Source organism: Heptranchias perlo, chromosome 16, assembly GCF_035084215.1.
Source record: "Heptranchias perlo isolate sHepPer1 chromosome 16, sHepPer1.hap1, whole genome shotgun sequence".
In the NCBI taxonomy this organism is placed as follows: domain Eukaryota; kingdom Metazoa; phylum Chordata; class Chondrichthyes; order Hexanchiformes; family Hexanchidae; genus Heptranchias; species Heptranchias perlo.
The window spans coordinates 42792214-42813293 of record NC_090340.1 but is presented as its reverse complement, the minus strand read 5'-3'; the positions used below and the strand labels follow the sequence as shown (position 1 = coordinate 42813293).

General features: G+C 47.5%; 1 protein-coding gene across 2 annotated transcripts in view; it reads left to right on the top strand.

Moving 5' to 3' along the window:
• dpep1 (dipeptidase 1) overlaps window positions 1-21080 on the top strand; it is a 48827-nt gene that overhangs the window by 8486 nt on the left and 19261 nt on the right. For both annotated transcript variants that reach the window (XM_067997491.1, XM_067997490.1), the window contains 2 exons: window positions 12482-12608; window positions 20509-20641. In XM_067997491.1, the coding sequence (XP_067853592.1) occupies window positions 12482-12608; window positions 20509-20641 (260 nt within the window). The remainder of the gene's footprint in view (window positions 1-12481; window positions 12609-20508; window positions 20642-21080) is intronic.

Sequence of the window (21080 nt, the reverse complement as noted above, 5' to 3'; positions counted from 1 at the left end):
TGTACTGACCTTTACTTCCGGTCCCTCACAACCCGCGACTGCTGGCTGAGGACCTTTGTCTTTCGACTTAACTTTAACGCGGGAGGTAGCCCTTTTAAACTGGGGAGCCGGCGACCATGCCTTCCTAGGCTGGGGTTTCCGAGGGGACCTCCTAGGAAGTGCTGTTGGTGGGGCTACCCTGGCGAGCGGACCCTTGCTGTGGGTCGCAGTCCTCGCTGGCTGGGGGCTTTTCCCCTGTGGCTCCTCCCTTCCCTAGTCTGAGCTGGGGACAGGCAACCCCCTGCTGTTTGCTGCCGGTGGCTGAGAGTCTTCCTCTCCAGGTTCAAAACCTGGGTCGGGGGCGGGGCTAACTGCCTCGGGCTCCTCCTCCTCCCCACCTGAGTCCCAGAAGAGAGGGGGAGTGGTTTGGACAGGGGCCTGGGTGACTCCTACCCTGACGCACGTGACTGCGCCTGCATGTGCTGCCTGGGAGCTGGGACCTGCTGGGAGCCGGGGATTTCTAACCTCGGGTTGGATCCCAGCTGCCTGCTTTTTCGCCTCCACAGTACTGGGAACCGGTAGCTCTTGGACCGCTTCCTTCCTAGCCTTGTCTATGGCTCGTTCCCCTGCGCGGACGGTCAGGCCCAGGAATTTAACTTCCTGCTGGCCGATCTGCGCTTTCTTTGGGTTGACCTTGAACCCTTTACTCTGCAGCAGCTCCAGCAATTCGGCCAGTAATGGGCCATGCTCCCCGACTGAGTCGGTAAACAAGAGCAGGTCGTCTTCATACTGCACCAATTGGGTGGGCTGGCTAAATTCCTTTAAACTACTCGCCATGCACTGGTGAAAGATGCTGGGGCTGTTATGAAAACCTTGTGGCAAACAGTTCCAAGTATACTGTTGCCCTTTAAAAGTAAAAGCGAACTTATACTGGTCTTCCCTCCTTAAGGGGATCGACCAAAACCCATTCGAAATATCCAGCACCGTGAACGTAGTCGCGGATGCTGGAATGCTTCCGATGAGGTCGGCAACTGCTGCCACTGTGGGGGCACACGCGGGGATATTGCTGTTCAGTACCCGATAGTCCACCGTGGCTCTCCATGAATTGTCCGGCTTCTTGACCAGCCAAAGCGGAGAATTAACATGAGTGGCTATGGGCCTTAGCACTCCCTGCTGCACCAACGAGGATATGGCCATCTCCATATCGGGCTCTGCTTCTCTAGGAAAGTTATACTGCTTCTGGGGCCGGGCCATGGGGTCTCCGTCTACCCTGACCTCAAACCCGGTGACCCTCCCGCAGTCATGTTTGTGCGTGGCGAACGCAGCCATGCGAGCCTGCACGACTGCTTTAAATTCCTCCGGGACACCCTCCACCATGAGCCCGAGGTCATAACCTCCTTTCGGCTTCACAGTACACAGGGTTCCCTTCCCTTCTTTTCCTGGGATAACTACCACGCCATTCTCCTCACCCGTGTCGGCTCCCCAAAGGCAATGGTTGCGGAGATCCACGAGGATCCTGTAGCCCACGATGAAGTCGGCCCCTAGGATCCCCTTTCCTCCCTCCGCTTCCCACCTCGCCAGGACACACGTCTACTTGGTTTGGAGTGGGCCCAGGCGGATTGAGAGCGGCTTGGAGAAAGCTCCCGCCTGTTCCTTGCCGGTGAACCCCGATAGAACGTATGGAACTCCGCTAGACAGAGGTGAGGTGGTGGGATTAGCTGCGTGGATCACGGTGCATGATGCCCCTGTATCCAGCAGATAAGTCCCTTTAACCTTCTCTACCTCCATCTGCACGAGCGATCTCTTCCATCCATCATACCTGAGAGCACACAGGTAGACAGGCTGTGCGGGCTCTAGTCATTTCGGGGCGTCGTCGGAGGGGGCTGAGGGAGCTACCACACCGGTAGTGGCTGCTATTTTTCCCTGGCTGGCCATAAAAGATCGCATGGCCTCAAAAAATGACTCCATGGCAGCGAGGGCAATTCCTGTCTCTGCCTCCCCCATCGCTGCCTTTTGGGCTGGGGCGGTGGGATTCTTTCCCTTGGTGTCCTTCCAGGGGTTTTTACAATCTTTGCGCCAATGGCCATCCTTCCCGCACCCATAGCAGTTTAACTTAGCCTGGGCGGGACGATTCCCTTCCTGGTGCCATTCCCTTTTATGCTGGGCCCCTGGTTTAACCTCGTGGACTTTCCCCTTGGGTTGGGGCGTCTCGATACCCCTGATATTTTTAAATGCTGTCATGAGCTGGCGGATCACCGTTTCCTCGGTGGTCTGGGGGCTACGGGGGTCAAACCAGGCCGCAGCTCGAGTTCGAATTTGGGGCAGGCAGTTTGCCATGAGACAGTGGAGCCAGTGGGCCGATTGATCTCTGTCCAGGAATGCCCGCCCTGGCATTCCCGGGCATGCGCTCCGGTAGACTGGCCACAGCCTGTCTGCGAACGCCTGTGGGGACTCCCCAGGGAGCTGTACCGTTTTTCCCACCCGGGCGAACGGACTCCCATCATTTAGTCCCATAGCCTCCAATATCTCATCCTTTAACTCCTCGTAATCTTTCTGCCCCCTTTTGCACTCATCTGATAAGGTTTGGAGGAGGTCACCACCCAGAGAAAACAGCAGCATTTTTGCTTGTTCTGCTTCATCGCAGTCATTAACGCACGCTGCCTGCTCTATTTCACGGAAGTGTAGAGAGGGGTCTCCCTTCACTGTAAGCTTAGGAATATGGCTAACCATGGCCCTGAGCTGTGGGGTGCCATGCGGCACTACAAACTGGTTCTGGATGGCCCCTAGGTCCTCGCCATCGGCGGGCGGGCCGTACCTCCGTTGTCGGAGGGGGTACACTGGTCCCGGTCCTGGTCTATCTACCAGGGCTTGCTGGGTCTCCCCTAATGCTTCATCCTCCAACCCCCCGTTGCTGCCAGACCTCCTGAAAACTCGGGGCTATGGGTAGTGGCCGTGGAGTCTCTGGGAGCTGCCTGAGGGACTTTCCTGCTTGGGTTGCCGGTAAAATCCGACTGGCCCGCCTTCGGGCTAAGGAGGCATACCATGCCCTTCGCCCTCGCTAAGGCTATGCCCAAACGTTCTATTTCTTGCCTGCAGGGGCCATGATCTGCGTCTTCAAACCCCTGGGCGCAGGCCAGCTTATATGCTGCCTTTACCTCGCCTACTTTCTCCTCCTGCTCTTTTAATTCTTGCGTGAGGCTGTGGATCTTATCCATTAACCTAACCTCACTGCCTCTCGCCTCTCTGACCTGGTATTCCAGGTGTTCCATTTTACCTCTAGCGCTACTTTTGAGCTCAGCGATCTGGTATTCCAGGCACTCTACCTTTGCCTGGTGGTCCCTTGCCATCTGCGCCCTTTCTTGGCTTATTGCCTGGAGCGCCGCGACCCCTTTCGCTTCGGCTGCTGTCTTTTCCTGCAGCTCTCGGGTCAACTGCTTAATCTTGGCTGCTCGCGCTGCTACAGCACGGTCTAGTACAAAGACCTGCTTTTTAAAACACAAGAGCCAGACCGCCTTCTCAATACTTTTCTTATACTGTTTACTTGCTGTCCACTGGATGGCTGCATCTATGGGACGCTCGGCCTTTAACATATCGCCCACCCACTTTTTCACGATATTTACCTTGCCGCACACATAGGCAGACAACCTTTCTTCCATTGCGGATTCCTCCTCCGCACCACTGTCTGCCTTGTTACACACTTTCGTCTCAGCTCCTGGCTGGCTCGCCATTTCTGTAAGGGGTTTTTTACTGTTTCTCGGGCTTATTATAGGTCAGCCAGTTATGTTTTCCTGAGCTGCCCTGCCCGCTGTGCGGTTGCAAATCGCTTACCCCTTCCTGATCCTGAACTGAGGACTTATCGGGCGGTAACAAAGACAGACTAACAGACCAGTGGATTGGTACAAGGAAAACCAATGTTTATTAATAAGAAAACTAAAACTACAAGGTAAACAGTATTATACAGAAGATAAAGAAATCGCTATGGATGTAATACAGTCTTACACTTAACGGGGTGGAAGAAACGGACACATCGAGGGAAAATTCTAAAATCACAATTTTAGCAATACCCCTTTAACCCCCACCTTTATACCTAACTAGGTTGCCTTGTGGCGGCCAGAAAATTAATGCTCACCGGTGAAACAGATGAAAAGGCCTGGCCCCGTCGACATGTGGTTGCGAGGTTTACTGGATGGCCTTCCTTCTTAGTTGCTAGCAGACAGACAGGACACCGGGCCAGGAGGCGAAGAGAAAGAGAGAGAGATATACTGGGCAAGCCCCAGTTGTACCCTCCTGGTAACAGGTTTTTTTCGTACCTCATCAGCTTGCTTCATTGTTCGATTTAAGCACGAAAACGTATGACAAAGGACCTCAATCTCTGGCCCATTTACATAAATGGCTGGTTCCTGTACTGATCTGTTCCATAACTGTTTTCCATTGTTCCGAATGTACCTTGATGGTTCACCTTTTGTCCTGGGATTTCTCCTGCTCGCATTTTGATGTTTAGGCCGGCCATGTTGATGGCTTGCCTCAGGGCTTGAATGCAACTGCATTGTTTAAAGAAACCTGTCTGAAACACGAAGCCTGCCATGTGTCTGACCGCAGCCATTTTGAAAGACCCTGGATTTTTAAAAACACAGTCACACCAGGGTTTCTTTAATAACTCCAATAAATCTTCGGGGGTGGGGGGGGGGAACATGTGAAATTTTGCGAATCCCTTCAAATTTCCTCACATCATATCAAAGGCCAGTGTATTGATATGAGAGGTTCTAATGTCTACCCTCTGCCCACTTCCCTGTGTGCTCAGAGAAGCTGTGCTGTATCAAGCAGAAATGTACACCTCACTGGCTGAATTTTACAGTGACAAACTTAAGCTGACTTGTCCATTGGGAAGAAATGTTTAGTCTAGGCAGAGAGCCTGGAGGCCATTTTCATGAGGTAGCCAATTGGATACAAAATTGGATTGACGACAGAAGACAGAGGGTGGTTGTGGAGGGTTGTTTTTCAAACTGGAGGCCTGTGACCAGCGGTGTGCCTCAGGGATCGGTGCTGGGTCCACTGTTATTTGTTATTTATATTAATGATTTGGATGAGAATTTAGGAGGCATGGTTAGTAAGTTTGCAGATGACACCAAGATTGGTGGCATTGTGGACAGTGAAGAAGGTTATCTAGGATTGCAACGGGATCTTGATAAATTGGGCCAGTGGGCCGATGAATGGCAGATGGAGTTTAATTTAGATAAATGTGAGGTGATGCATTTTGGTAGATCGAATCGGGCCAGGACCTACTCCGTTAATGGTAGGGCGTTGGGGAGAGTTATAGAACAAAGAGATCTAGGAGTACAGGTTCATAGCTCCTTGAAAGTGGAGTCACAGGTGGATAGGGTTGTGAAGAAGGCATTCAGCATGCTTGGTTTCATTGGTCAGAACATTGAATACAGGAGTTGGGATGTCTTGTTGAAGTTGTACAAGACATTAGTAAGGCCACACTTGGAATACTGTGTACAGTTCTGGTCACCCTATTATAGAAAGGATATTATTAAACTAGAAAGAGTGCAGAAAAGATTTACTAGGATGCTACCGGGACTTGATGGTTTGACTTATAGGGAGAGGTTGGATAGACTGAGACTTTTTTCCCTGGAGAGTTGGAGGTTTAGGGGTGATCTTATAGAAGTCTATAAAATAATGAGGGGCATAGATAAGGTAGATAGTCAAAATCTTTTCCCAAAGGTAGGGGAGTCTATAACGAGGGGGCATAGATTTAAGGTGAGAGGGGAGAAATACAAAAGGGTCCAGAGGGGCAATTTTTTCACTCAAAGGGTGAGTGTCTGGAACGAGCTGCCAGAGGCAGTAGTGGAGGCGGGTACAATTTTGTCTTTTAAAAAGCATTTGGACAGTTACATGGGTAAGATGGGTATAGAGGGATATGGGCCAAATGCAGGCAACTGGGACTAGCTTAGTGGTATAAACTGGGCGACATGGACATGTTGGGCCGAAGGGCGTGTTTCCGTGTTGTAAACTTCTATGATTCTATGATTCTATGTCATTGCAGTCTTTTTTAGTGCTCAAGAATAGGCCGGTAGCGGGACCAAAATCAGTGGGTATCAGACAGGTAGCAGTGGGTAGTCGTGCTGACTTACCGCTATGTTGCTGTCCATCCTGATTTGCGGGTGAACCTCAATCCTGGTGACCGGAGCACTTGTCAGAAACAGACAGGAGGCTCATCCATATATGCAAATTGGGGCCAAATGATGCAGTTAAGCCATTTTCGGCTTGGTCTGCCCGACTACCACCAGTTCCTGCTGCTGCCCACCAACCATGGGCGATGTTGGGCGATGGTATTTCCAACAATAATTCGAAGGATCCTCAGCACCAGTCAGGGACAGCTGGATTCTGCTTTGGGAGACATTTTTATGGCAGTTGCTTGTGGGGATTGCAGTTTAAAGTCTTGCAAATGTATTGTATTTGGTGCTGCAAGGTCTGCACATGTATTGTTTGCTACTCCAAAGTCCTGCTACTTTTTATTGACGATGCTAATACCCCTCCCCTTTAAGGTGCTACTCCAGCCCCTACAAAACCAGCTGTCCTGCCCGATTTCCTGCCTCCAGATCGGCAAGCTGCCTATTGTGGAATGTGTTTCATGATGGCATCTTGCTGATCGCATTATGATGAGGATCCAGGACCAAAATCGGCTGGGTTCCATGCCGATTCCTAAAGGCAGTCGCCGTATACAACCCACTTGGATAATGCTTAACACGAAAATCACTTCCCCCCCACCAAATCATAACTGTGATGGAGCCAGATTAGCTTCTTTGGAAGGTTTATCTCCAAATTAGATGTGGTTACAGCAACATTCAGCTAGAGTGATCAAGTGCTGTTATCAGTATAACATGTTCTTTATAGTTTGCCTCATTACTTTGGTCTATCTTTATTAAAATGCATACTGCACATATTTTATGGAAAATTGGGCAGAGAGCTGTGCCGCCATCAATTGTTAGAAGGTAAATTCTCTTCATGAAAAAGAGTTTGATAAACTTTTTTCATTTGGGGGTGGAAAAGCAAAAAAGATGTTTGTCATTTTGTCAAAATGGCATTAAATGTAGGTGACACAATGGTGTCGATTTTAGCACCCGCTATCGAGTGCGTTCCTGGCGGGGGGGCCACGAAAATCGGCGATTCCCAGGGCAGGCCGGGAGCCCGGCTCCAACCCGCCCACTTCTGGGTTTCCCACTGACATGCTGACATGCGCGCGCAGCCCCCGCATGTGGGACTCCTGCCGGCAATTAAAGCCAGCGGGGTGTAACTTAAAGTATTTATTTAGGTATTTCAGTTCGTTTACAGACCTGATTAACGTGATATTTTAGGAGGGTTGGGATTTTACAAACAACTGGAACTGTTTCCTGTACTGGGGGAAACACTCCCAGTTCAAATGGAGCTGTTGCAGCCATCAGCCTGTGGCAGCTGCAAAGGTCCATTTGACACTCATTACAGGAGGCCACTCTGTCACTTTGGACAAAGTTTGGCCTCCACCACCCTCCTCCTAACAATCAAATTCACCAACTTGCACACTTACCCCGGTGTCCAGACACATGTACCTACCTTGCGGACCCCCTCAGATGTACGTCTTCTGGTTGGGGGCCGCCGTAGCTGCAGTCATGACCTCCTCGGAGGGCGAACAGCATCACCAGCCTCGCCGTCTACGTCTGACACGTGGAGCTCCACAACACAGTGCTGTGACACATCCACCTGCACAGCAGGATGGAGGGCAACCGCAAAGAGAGATGCACCGCAGAGGGCACTACCCTCGCCACAGGGTCCACAGACCGAGGCTCAGCTTCCTGGACCTCTCTGAGCAGCAGTGCACACGGAGGCTCAGAGTCACTCGACATGTAGTCGTGGACATCTGCAGCCTCCTTCATGCCGAGCTGCTCCCGGCTGGCCTGAGCACCATCTTCTTACCTGTCGCTGTCAAAGTCACCATTGCCCTTAACAACTTCTCCTCCGCATCCTTCCAGGGTGCCACCGGGGACATCGCCGACGTCTCTCAGTCGTCTGCACAAAAGAGCCCTGCAAATACACCTACACCCACTCTGCAGTGATACAATGGGTGGCATCAGTTGTGAGTCTTCATTGTGATCCTCAGGAAAAGGCATTATTGCACAAACCAGACAAGATTTTCAAAGACGTGGCAGTAGTGGTGCCAATATAATATGTAATGTGAGTTGATCAGAAATTAAATATAAGTAAAAACCATGACAAACCCTCAAACACCCTTGTGCATCCCCTTCATGCTCACGACACGTTTGCCTTACGCTGCCTACTGCACATATGTGATGCATGCCCTGTGGCTGCAGCACAGGTAGTGGCAGGTTGAGTGAGGCTGACTGTGAAAAAGATGCATGAGAGGGTGAGTATGAGATAGAGCCATGAGATTGTATGAGGATTGGGTTGAGTGGTAGTGGTGGGATGAGTACTGGCGAGGTGAGTAGGTGCAGGTAAGATGAGGATGAGGTTTGAGTGTGTGTGAGGGGTGATGTGATAGAGTAGTGTTGGCAGTGCAGAAGGAGGTGTGGGGTGGGGGCGGTGATGTGGCAGACGGAGTGTAGGGGAATGAGTAAGTGTACTCACTTCGGCTGACCTACTGAGGTCAATGCAGCGCCTCCTGCACTGTATGCAGGTGCGCGATATGTTGGTGGTGCAGGTGACCTCCTCTGCCACCTTGAGCCAGGCCTTCTTGGTGGCAGAGGCAGGCTGCTTCCTCCCGCCCGCCGTGGGGAAGATCTCTGTCCTCACCCTCCTCCTCACCCCATCCAATGATACCTGGAGTGAGGCATCATTAAACCTGGGAGCAGCCTTCCCCCCGGGCTGCTCCATGCTGTAATTTTTCCTATTTGTTGCGGCATCAGTCAGTGGAGGACTGCCCCTTTAAATAGGGCTCCTCCAGCTGACAGACCTTACTGCCCGTGCGCAGTCCGCCCGCCGCGCAGATCAGCAGCGGGGAACCCAGAACAAGAGGTAAGTGGATCCAATCAGCCTGCGATTGCACGCGGGGCAGACTGATTTCACCGGGCACGTTACCCACGCGCCCAATCGCCCCCCCCGCCGCTAACCCGCCGCCCTGGTAATATCGGGTCCAATGATACAGTTTGATGCAATTTATATCATTGTGTTGTTTGTTTGTAAACAAACGATAAAATGTTTGCCATTTTTTCATGAAGACAGTGTCCCTTTTATCCCAGCGCCCTTGATATTCTGTTCTTGTTTTGTTAACGGGTTAGGTGAAACTGGGCACAGAAGTAATAGTTTCTCCATAGATGTTCCCTCAAGCATTGTACTCCATAAATTCAGAGGTCAGAGATTACAGGGATTTGTTTCTTTTCTGGTGTGATTGTGTTCTTTCCTGCCTTCCTTGGGGTCACTGTTAATTTTAATATGATCTTGGCCATTCCAGGGGCCATTCCGTAAATTCCAGTTTAGGTTTTCATCTAATATGGCAGTTAGCCTAGGATGATGGATTATCATTCTACTGGTGTGCTGCAGCAGAAGTGCCTTATATTGTCTCATATTTAATTGACACTATTCAGAAGTATAGGATAGCGGGGAGTCCATATGTATCAGCATTTTAGATGCTGTATTTCATTCTGCAGTTCCACTGAAAACAATAGGAGTGCATGATGGCAAAAAGGCAACGCTTGCTTTATGATTGCTGTACTTATCCTTTTGAATAAAGGAGAAAAAAAGCTGCTTGTGTAATACTGAACAAATTTAAGTACCCCAGGGGTGATTTCCATGGGGGTTCTCCGATCTCCCATCGTAACTTACTGCAATTTACACAGTTTCTCCGTGGTTTACGCCAATCTTTCACTGAAGTTACGGTGGGAGATTGGTGAACCCCTGATGAAATTCTGCTCTCTCTTATTTAATGGAAATGCAAGGATAAAATAACAGTGCAAGGCCGGCTTGAGAAGGTTTCAGCTGTTTCAACTTCACACCAGCTCCACCATAATTGTGACCAGTGCAAGGCAAAGTTTGAAAGTTCAGTTGGATTGCCAGGAATTTTTAAACTCCATTTGTAACCTTTCTAATGTTGGCAAAGTTATTTATCCTGTCAGCTTTTTGATAGCCTTATGTGCTAACAGGCATTCAGATACCAGATATAGGGGCATTTTTTCCTGTTCCTATGCCTGGGCACATTGGATTGCCTGAGTGAAGTGCATTCAGGAAAATTGAGAGGACCCCCTTAAGAATGTGGGAACATCCCTAATCAATTGTTTTCTCATTGCACCCAGATCCAAATCGCGCAAGTGCAGGAACAGGAAAATCTGCCCATTGTGATAGCAAATTAAATATGAAATCAGTAAAAAAAAAAGAACTTGGGGTGGGGAGTGATTTTCTTCCAGGGTTCTTCACTTGATCCACTATAACATCGGTGGAAGAGCAGCAGAAATTCAACCCCTTGGTATTTCTGTCTAAAATAGGAACATAGGAATATAGGAGCAGGAATAGGCCATTCAGCCCCTCGGGCCTATTCTGCCCTTCAACTAGATCGTGGCAGATCTGTATCTTAACTCCATCAACTGCCTTCATTCTGTAACCCTTAATAACCTTACCTAACAAAAATCTAGCAATCTCAGTTTTGAATTTTTCAATTGACCTAGCCTCAACAGCTTTTTGGGGAGAGAGTTCCAGATTTCCGACTACCCTTTGTGTGAAGAAGTGTCTGCTGACATCACCCCTGAACGATCTAGCTCTAAGTTTAAGGTTATGCCCCCTTGTTTCTCTTTATCTACCCCATCAAATCCTTTAATGAAAGGATATCTTGGCTCAGGAATTGCTGAGGCTCTATTCTGCAAGTGTAAGTCTGCCCTTGCCCAAGGCTGGAGACCCCATCTATATCCCAGGCACAGATTATTTGCACTTCTAGGGACAGCCATCGACATAACTACAGCCCACATGAGGCGCACCAGTGTTACCCCACCCTAGCCCAACCTGATCTGCCCTTTTAATGGACCGAAGAAAATATTGTTCAATCTTCGACTCCCATTGGAGCCATTATGTGGCTAGAGAACGCAATTAATCCCCTTCAGGATACCTTATTCTAGTGAAGGTTTGTGGTCTACAGAAGGCCTTAAAGGGACTCACACCAGGAATCCTGGGAAAACCACCAACTTGACTCCTTTTCATGGGGATCATGCAGAAGATCTGTTCACAACCCCCCTCCCCAAGTCATCAACCTCAATTTATAGGTCCGGTCTAAATGTAGTAGAATCCTGGCTGAGTCAGTTCCCGGTCCATATTTTCAGCTCCCTGGGTGGAAATGGAACTGACACCCACTCCCAACCCAGGTATTTCAGGGACTTTATCTCCCATAGTAAAGCTTATAGTCGTAATGTACTTACAAATATTATATTGGCATTAGTTCTTTCTCTGTGGTTAAGTTGTTAAGAATGATTCACCCCACTCTGGTTTCTAACATGAAGGTCAATGGAAAAGAAAAATCACCTCCACAATAAAAGTCGTGATTCATTCTCAATGTAGGCTTTAATTCTTTGAATACTGAAGAGGTTTTCAACACCACAATAAAATTAAAATATTTTATTCAAAATGCACTGGAAATTAAATAGTTTTGTATGCTTCCCAATTTCAGAGAAATCCTAAGGAAGTGTCTACAAACTGATGTGTCACATTCTTGATGTATATTAATGACTTGGACTTGGTTGTACAGGGCACAATTTCAAAGTTTGCAGATGACACAAGACTTAGAAGTGTAGTAAACAATGAGGAGGATAGTGGTAGACTTCAAGATGACATAGACAGGCTGGTGGAATGGCTGGGAAGTGTGAGGTAATACATTTTGGTAGGAAGAACGAGGAGAGACAGTATAAACTAAAGGGTACAACTCTAAAGGGGTTGCAGGAACAGAGAGGCCTGGGGGTATATGAACACGGGTCGTTGAAGGTGGCAGGACAGCTTGAGAGGGCAATTAGGAAGGCATACGGGATCCTGGGCTTTGTAAATAGAGGCATAGAGTACAAAAGCGAGGATGTTATGTTGAACCTTTATAAGGCACTGGTTTGGCCACAGTTGGAGTGTTGTGTCTGGTTCTGGGCGCCGCAATTTGGGAGGGATGTGAAGGTCTTGGAGGGAGTGCAGAAAAGATTTGCGAGAATAATTCCAGGGATGAGGGACCTCAGTTGCGTGGATAGGCTGGAAGGGCTGGGATTGTTCTCCTTGGAGCAGAGAGGATTGAAGGGAGATTTGATAGAGGCGTTCAAAATCATGAAGGGTCTAGACAAAGTAAATGAAGAAAAACTGTTCCTGCTGGTGGGTGGTACAGGGCTACAGGGAAAGTGCGGGGAGTGGGACTAGCTTGATTGCTCTTGCAGAGAGCTGGTGCAGGCTCAATGGGCCGAATGGCCCCCTTCTGTGCCATAACCATTCTATGATTCTATTCTATTCTATGATCTCATCTTGACATTTGACCTTTGAGACTTTTTTTTATTATCAGACATAATGATCTCCCCTGGCAACTTCTGCTTCGTTACAACAACCAACTGAGCAAGGTCGATCTGAACAATCTGAATGGAACCCACACCAACATCCATAAGCTGCGGACTGGTCTTGTAGGAGGACAGGTATTCAGTTTGTTTATTAATTGATTTGCGCATTAATATTCAACATTCAAGATTAGATTGGATAGGTGGACGAAGGAAAAGTGATTGATGGGATAGAGGAACAGGATGGGTAAATGTGATTGAAACTATTTGATCACATGGCGAGTAATCGCCAACATGGACTGGTTGGGGCGAATGGCCTGTTTCTGAGATGTAACTTCTATGTATTACTAACATTCATTTTAAAGAAGCACTAACTTTATGCCAGACAGGGAGGATGGCGAACAACCAAACACAATTTCATCAGGCTAACATGAAACATAAGTATCATGGCAACATTTTATAAACGATGAGACAGGAAATTCTCAAATCATTCACCCATAACGCTTTCTGCTCATGTCAAGTTATCCTAATGTAGCCATTTTCTGTGTATGCCTCCTAACATCACAGCCTCAGACTTTTGTATCATTATCAATGTTATCTGTGATCAGTTGACATGAAGAGAACTTCTGTGAGCCAGAACTGGTGCTGGCATTTTTTCTTATTGTCCCACTAGCTCAAGATGAGTATTTTGCTGCTATGTATCACTCCAGCGAGCAGCCTGAACACAACAAAAACAATTTGCATTTATATAGCACATTTGATGTAGAAAAACGTCCCTGGTGCTTCACAGAAATGTAAGAAAACAATAAACTAATGTAATTTGGCAAATGAGTATAAGTAAGTGCAAACACTCGTCATGGCTAGAATTCATGGTGCTCTGAGGTAGGAGGGCAATAACTTATCTTAAGAGCCACCAAGCCATTTGTAATGGAAAAAAAGCCCAGCATCACTCTCTGGAATTTTTATGAGTTTGACTAAAATTTGTAGCACGAGTATTTGAATTTGCTTGTACTGATTTCCACATGAACATATATAAGAGTTATTGGAAGGATATTGCAAGATGCCAGCAGAGTGAGAAGGCAGATGGAGTGTGAACTGGAGTGTAGTTGGCTAGAAACAACTTTCAGTTATTTGAATATGTGAGTTTTTTGATTTAAAGGAGGAATAGAAACATAGAAACATAGAAAATAGGAGCAAGAGTAGGCCATTCGGCCCTTCGGGCCTGCTCCGCCATTCAAAATGATCATGGCTGATCGTCTAACTCAGTACCCTGTTCCCGCTTTTTCCCCATATCCCTTGATCCCTTCAGCATTAAGAAATATATCTATCTGCTTCTTGAATACCTCTAATGACTTGGCCTCCACAGCCTTCTGTGGTAGAGAATTCCACAGGTTCACCACCCTCTGAGTGAAAAAATTTCTCCTCATCGCGGTTCTAAATGGTATACCCCGTATCCTGAGACTGTGAGCCCTGGTTCTGGACTCCCCAGCCATTGGGAACATCCTCCCTGCATCTAGTCTATCTAGTCCTGTTAGAATTTTATATGTTTTGATGAGATCACCTCTCATTCTTCTAAACTCTAGTGAATATAGGCCGAGTCGACCCAATCTCTCCTCATACGTCAGTCCTGCCATCCCCAGGAATCAGTCTGGTAAACCTTCGTTGCACTCGCTCCATGGCAAGGACATCCTTCCTCAGATAAGGAGACCAAAACTGCACACAATACTCCAGATGTGGTCTCACCAAGGCCCTGTATAACTGTAGTAAGACATCCCTGCTCCTGTACTCAAATCCTCTTGCAATGAAGGCCAACATACCATTCGCCTTCCTAACTGCTTGCTGCACCTGAATGCTCCCTTTCAACGATTGGTGTACAAGGACACCCAGGTCTCGTTGCACCTCCCCTTTTCCCAATCTATCACTATTCAGATAATAACCTGCCTTTCTGTTTTTACAACCAAAGTGGATAACCTCAGATTTATCCACGTTATACTGCATCTGCCATGTTCTTGGCCACTTACCCAACCTATCTAAATCACATTGGAGCCTCTTTGCATCCTCCTCACAGCTCACATTCCACCCCAGCTTTGTGTCGTCTGCAAACTTGCAAATGTTACATTTAGTTCCCTCATCCAAATCATTGAATATTGTGAATAGCTGGGGCCCAAGCACTGATCTCTGCGGTACCCCACTAGTCACTGCCTGCCACCCGGAAAAAGATCCGTTTATTCCGACTCTCTGTTTCCTGTCTGTCAACCAATTCTCAATCCATGCCAGTATATTCCCTCCAATCCCATGTGCTTTAATTTTGCATACTAACCTCTTGTGTGGGACCTTATCAAAAGCCTTCTGAAAATCCAAATACACCACATCCGCTGGTTCTGCCCTATCTATTCTACTAGTTACATCCTCAAAAAACTCCAGTAGATTTGTTAAGCATGATTTCTCTTTCATAAACCAATGCTGACTTTGTCCAATCCGATTAATGTCCTCCAAGTGTTCTGTTATCACATCTTTTATAATAGACTCTAGCATTTTCCCCACTACTGATGTTAGGCTAACTGGTCTGTAATTCCCTGTTTTTTCTCTCCCTCCTTTTTTAAATAGTGGGGTTACATTTGCCACCCTCCAATCTGTAGGAACTGTTCCAGAGTCTATAGAATTTTGGAAGATGATCACCAATGCATCCACTATTTCCAGGGCCACTTCTTTTAGTACTCTGGGATGTAGATTATCAGGCCCTGGGGATTTGTCAGCCTTTAGCCCCATTAATTTCCCTAGCGCTATTTTTTTTTTACTAATACTGGTTTCCTTCAGTTCCTCCCTCTCACTAGATTCTTGGTTCCCTAACATTTCTGGGAGGTTATTTGTGTCCTCCTTTGTGAAGACAAAACCAAAGTATGTGTTTAATTGTTCTGCCATTTCTTTGTTCCCCATTATAACTTCCCCCATTTCTGACTGTAAGGGACCTACATTTGTCTTCACTAATCTTTTTCTCTTGACATATTTATAGAAGCTTTTACAGTCAGTTTTTATGTTCCCTGCTAGTTTACTCTCATACTCTATTTTTCCCCTCTTAATCAATCTCTTTGTCCTCCTTTGCTGAATTGTGAACTGCTCCCAATCCTCAGGCTTTCTGCTTTTTCTGGCAATTTTATATGTCTCCTCTTTGGATCTAATACTATCCCTAATTTCTTTTGTAAGCCATGGTTGAGCCACCTTTCCTGTTTTATTTTTGCGCCAGACAGGAATGAATAATTGTTGTAATCCCTTCTCGCGTTCTTTAAATATTAGCCATTGCCTATCCATCGTCATCCCTTTTAGTAAAGTTCCCCAATCTATCATAGCCAACTCGCACCTCATACTTTCGTAATTTCCTTTATTTAGATTCAGGACCCTAGTTTCGGATTCAACTACTTCACTCTCCATCTTAATGAGGAATTCTATCATGTTATGGTCGCTCTTCCCTAAGGGACCCCACACAACAAGATTGTTAATTAATCCTTTCTCATTGCACAATACCCAGTCTAGGATTGCCTGTTCTCTGGTTGGTTCCTCAATGTATTGGTCTAGAAAACCATCACATACACACTCCAGGAATTCCTCCCCCACAGTATTATTGCTAATTTGGTTTGACCAATCTATATGTAGATTAAAGTCACCCCCAATTATAGTTGTACCCTTCTTGCATGCGTCTCTAATTTCCTGTTTAATGCCCTCCCCTACGTCTCCACTACTGTTTGGGGGCCTATAGACAACCCCACCAATGTTTTCTGCCCCTTGGTATTTCTTAGCTCCACCCATACAGATTCCACATCGTGATTTTCTGAGCCAATATCCTTCCTCACTATTGCATTGATTTCCTCCTTTACTAACAACGCTACCCCACCTCCTTTCCCTCTCCTTCCTAAATATTGAATACCCCTGGATGTTCAGTTCCCATCCTCGGTCACCCTGCAGCTGTGTCTCCATAATCGCAACTATATCATAACTGTTAATATCTATCTGCACTGTTAATTCATCTACCTTATTGCGAATGCTCCACGCATTTAGAATCAATGCCTTTAGACTTGTCTTTTTAAGATTGCTAGTCATCTTAGTTTTATTTTGCACTATGGCCCTATTTGTTTTTCGCCCTTGTTTTCTCTGCCTTCCACTATTGCTTCTTCCCTTTCTGTCTCTTGTTTCTATCCTTGTTTCCCCCTCCTCTGTCTCCCTGCTCAGGTTCCCATCCCCCTGCCATTCTAGTTTAAACCTTCCCCAGCAGCACTAGCAAACACCCCCACAAGGACATCGGTCCCGGTCCTGCTCGGGTGTAACCCGACCCGCTTGTACAGGTCCCACCTTCCCCAGAACCGGTCCCAATGTCCCAGGAATCTAAATCCCTCCCTCCTACACCATCCCTGCAGCCATGCATTCATCCTGTCGATTCTCCTGTTCCTATACTCACTAGCACGTGGCACTGGTAGTAATCCTGAGGTCACTACCTTTGAAGTCCTGCTTTTTCATTTATCTCCTAACTCCTTAAATTCACCTTGCAGGACCTCATCCCTTTTTTTACCTATGTCGTTGGTACCGATATGGACCACAACTATTGGATGTTCACACTCCCCCTCCAGAATGCCCTGCAGCCGCTGCGTGACCTCCTTGGCCCGAGCACCAGGGAGGCAACATACCATCCTGGAGTCACGTTTGCGGCCACAAAAACGCCTATCTGTTCCCCTTACAATTGAATCCCCTATCACTGTAGCCCTGCCACTCTTCTTCCTCCCCTCCTGTGCAGCAGAACCACCCGTCGTGCCACAAACTTGGTTCTTGCTGCTTTCCCCTGATAAGCCATCTCCCCCAACAGTATCCAAAGCGGTATATCTGTTTGAGAGCGAGATGGCCCCAGGGGACTCCTGCTCTACCTGCCTAGTCTTTTTACTCCACCTGGCGGTCACCCATTTCCTTTCTGCCTGCGTAATCTTTACCTGTGGTGTGACCACCTCACTGAACGTGCTATCCATGATAATCTCAGCATCGCGGATGCTCCACAGTGAATCCACCCGCAGCTCCAGCTCCGAAATGCAGTTAGCCAGTAGCTGCAGCTGGACACACTTCCTGCATACATGGTCGCCAGGGACACCTGTAGTGCCCATGACTTCCCATGTAGTGCAGGAGGAGCATATCACGGGTGCGAGCTTTGCTGCCATGACTTGCCTTGGATTTAAACTGCGTTCACCTCTCGGACTCTCTTCCCGCTCTCCAGACTCTCATTTTACACTGCGCTCACCTCTCATACTCTCCTTTTACACCGCGTTCACCTCTCGGACTCTCCTTCCGCTCTCGGACTCTCCTTTTACACCACGCTCACCTCTCAGACTCTCCTCCCGCTCTCGGACTCTCCTCCCACTCTTGGATTCTCCTTTTACACCGCGCTCACCTCTCGGACTCCTCGAAAAGCAGTGAGAGGTGGGAAAGTAAGAGGTGAGCTGCCAAGAACAGATTGGTAAACGCAAGGACAAGGTATAGCACATTGGATTGTTGCTATCTCCAGATTTTCAAAGTTTATAGCTGGTGCGTTACTGAGCTGCAACATCTTCAAAGTGATATATGACAGTCAATCCTTCTAAAACTAATTTCCTTTCTTTACCCTCCCAAGGGAAAGCGCACAAACAAGCTGAGGAACCAAGGGGCCCTGATCTCAAGGGCCCATTCTTCAAAAGAACAATGATATGGGAGTATCAATCTCGTATGCAGACAGTGGAGATGGTTTCCATGCATGTGCTGGAGATGTGGATAAATTGGAGGAGTCCACTATCTGCATCTGCAACACTATGCAGGACATATGTTAGGCCATGCAGAACATCCTTGAAAATGTAACAGTCCAGACAGTATCTGCAACAACAAGGCGCAGAAGGTTCTTAGGACAGTAGTGACTTATGGAGTGAAAGCTGACTGCTTTAAAAGATGCCTTGCAAGACAATCTAATGAGGGCCATTTCACAGAGATTCCAGGACATAATTGGACCTAATTTGATTTGCTCTCATGCCAGCCGTTAGGCCAGCTAAGCCGTTGCCCGCTACCAGTGGGCAGCAAGGAGTGGTAACAGATGCTTCTGTCTCTCAGGATAGTTGCAATAAGGCTACATTTTTCCAATCCAATCATAGGAGAAAACTAGCCGAAGCAGGTTCTTCGAGGACATTAGGATCACTGAGACAAGTTTCACCTTAGTCTTTGATCACTCCAATGGAACTGTCCTGGCCATCCACCTCTTAATCTATTGTCACTCATGGAGCACTACGTAGAAGTAAATAAAATATAATTCTTCTTTAAGAACATAGAACATAAGATGTGTTTTTTTTATTCGTTCATGAGATGTGGGCGTCGCTGGCAAGGCTAGCGCTTATTGCCCATCCCTAATTGCCCTTGAGAAGGTGGTGGCAAGCCGCCTTCTTGAACTGCTGCAGTCCGTGTGGTGAAGGTACTCCCACAGTGCTGTTAGGTAGAGAGTTCCAGGATTTTGACCCAGCGACAATGAAGAAACAGCGATATATTTCCAAGTCGGGATGGTGTGTGACTTGGAGGCGAATGTGCAGGTGGTGTTGTTCCCATGTGCCTGCTGCCCTTGTCCTTCTAGATGGTAGAGGTCGTGGGTTTGGGAGTTGCTGTCAAAAAAGCCTTGGCGAGTTGCTGCAGTGCATCCTGTGGATGGTACACACTGCAGCCACTGTGCGCCGGTGGTGAAGGGAGTGAATGCTTAGGGATGGGGTGCCAATCAAGCGGGCTGCTTTGTCCTGGATGGTGTCGAGCTTCTTGAGTGTTGTTGGAGCTGCACTCATCCAGGCAAGTGGAGAGTATTCCATCACACTCCTGACCTGTGCCTTGTAGATGGTGGAAAGGCTTAGGGGAGCCAGGAGGTGAGTCACTCGCCGCAGAATACCCAGCCTCTGACCTGCTCTTGTAGCCACAGTATTTATGAGGCTGGTCCAGTTAAGTTTCTGGTCAATGGTGACGCCCAGGATGTTGATGGTGGGGGATTCGGCGATGGTAATGCCGTTGAATGTCAAGGGGAGGTGGTTAGACTTTCTCTTGTTGGAGATGGTCATTGCCTGGCACTTGTCTGGCGCGAATGTTACTTGCCACTTATCAGCCCAAGCCTCGATGTTGTCCAGGTCTTGCTACATGCGGGCACGGACTGCTTCATTATCTGAAGGGTTGCGAATGGAACTGAACATTGTGCAATCATCAGCGAACATCCCCGTTTTTGACCTTATGATGGAGGGAAGGTCATTGATGAAGCAGCTGAAGATGGTTGGGCCTAGGACACTGCCCTGAGGAACTCCTGCAGCAATGTCTTGGGCTGAGATGATTGGCCTCCAACAACCATTACCATCTTCCTTTGTGCTTGGTATGACTCCAGCCACTGGAGAGTTCTCCCCCGATTCCCATTGACTTCAATTTTACGACAGCTCCTTGGTGCCACACTCGGTCAAATGCTGCCTTGATGTCAAGGGCAGTCACTCTCACCTCACCTCTCGAATTCAGCTCTTTAGTCCATGTTTGGACCAAGGCTGTAATGAGGTCTGGAGCTTGGTCCTGGCGGAACCCAAACTGAGCATCGATGAACAGGTTATTGGTGAGTAAGTGCCGCTTGATAGCACTGTCGACGACACTTTCCATCACTTTACTGATGATTGAGAGTAGACTGATGGGGCGGTAATTGGCTGGATTGGATTTGTCCTGCTTTTTGTGGACAGGACATACCTGGGCAATTTTCCACATTGTCGGGTAGATGTCAGTGTTGTAGCTGTACTGGAACAGCTTGGCAAGAGGTGCGTCTAGTTCTGGAGCGAGAAAAGGCCATTCAATCCATCTTGTTTCTTCCAATGTACCATGTACAATGTGCCCCTGAAAGGAGCTGAATATCCTAATTATATTGCTGACATTACTCCCTAATGCCAAGGCAAAAGATTGATTCTTGCACATCAAGTTTTAGTTAATTTACTTTGTTAAAATTCTAAATTGGAAAATGATGTATTGTCTGTTCTTCCAGTTTTGGGTAGCATATACACCTTGTGCCACCCAGTACAAGGATGCTGTGAGACAGACCCTGGAGCAAATTGATGTCATACACAGAATGTGTCAGGAGTACCCTGAAACTTTTCAGTTTGTAAGATCAAGCAGTGGTGAGTAATCATTTCTAATATTTGCTGTCAACAGTTGCAATTAACGTACCAACATTCTTTTTCCTTGCCTTGTGACCTATTTAAACTGTGCGTAACTCTGTTGATCACCATATCCTCTAATGGACAACCAGGATTAGGAACTCATCGTCAATACATAATGAATCATGAGCACAAAGTCATATCCTACCATTGAATGCAGCAGCCTTTAGCATACCAAAATGCTTGACCAATGTGGTGCTCATTCTCAGGAAGCACTTCCTTGAATGTGGGCTCCAACGATGGGCACCAGGCCAGGAAAACAGTTTAGCTGCCTCCCCTCTCTCAAAGAAAATTTTGTTTTTTAAATTTTAAGTTCACCTCTTAAAGAGGCGCAAAGGTAACAAAGATCATGGCTGGGGCTGGAGGTGGCTGGGCCATTGTTCCACAAGGCTGGGTGGGT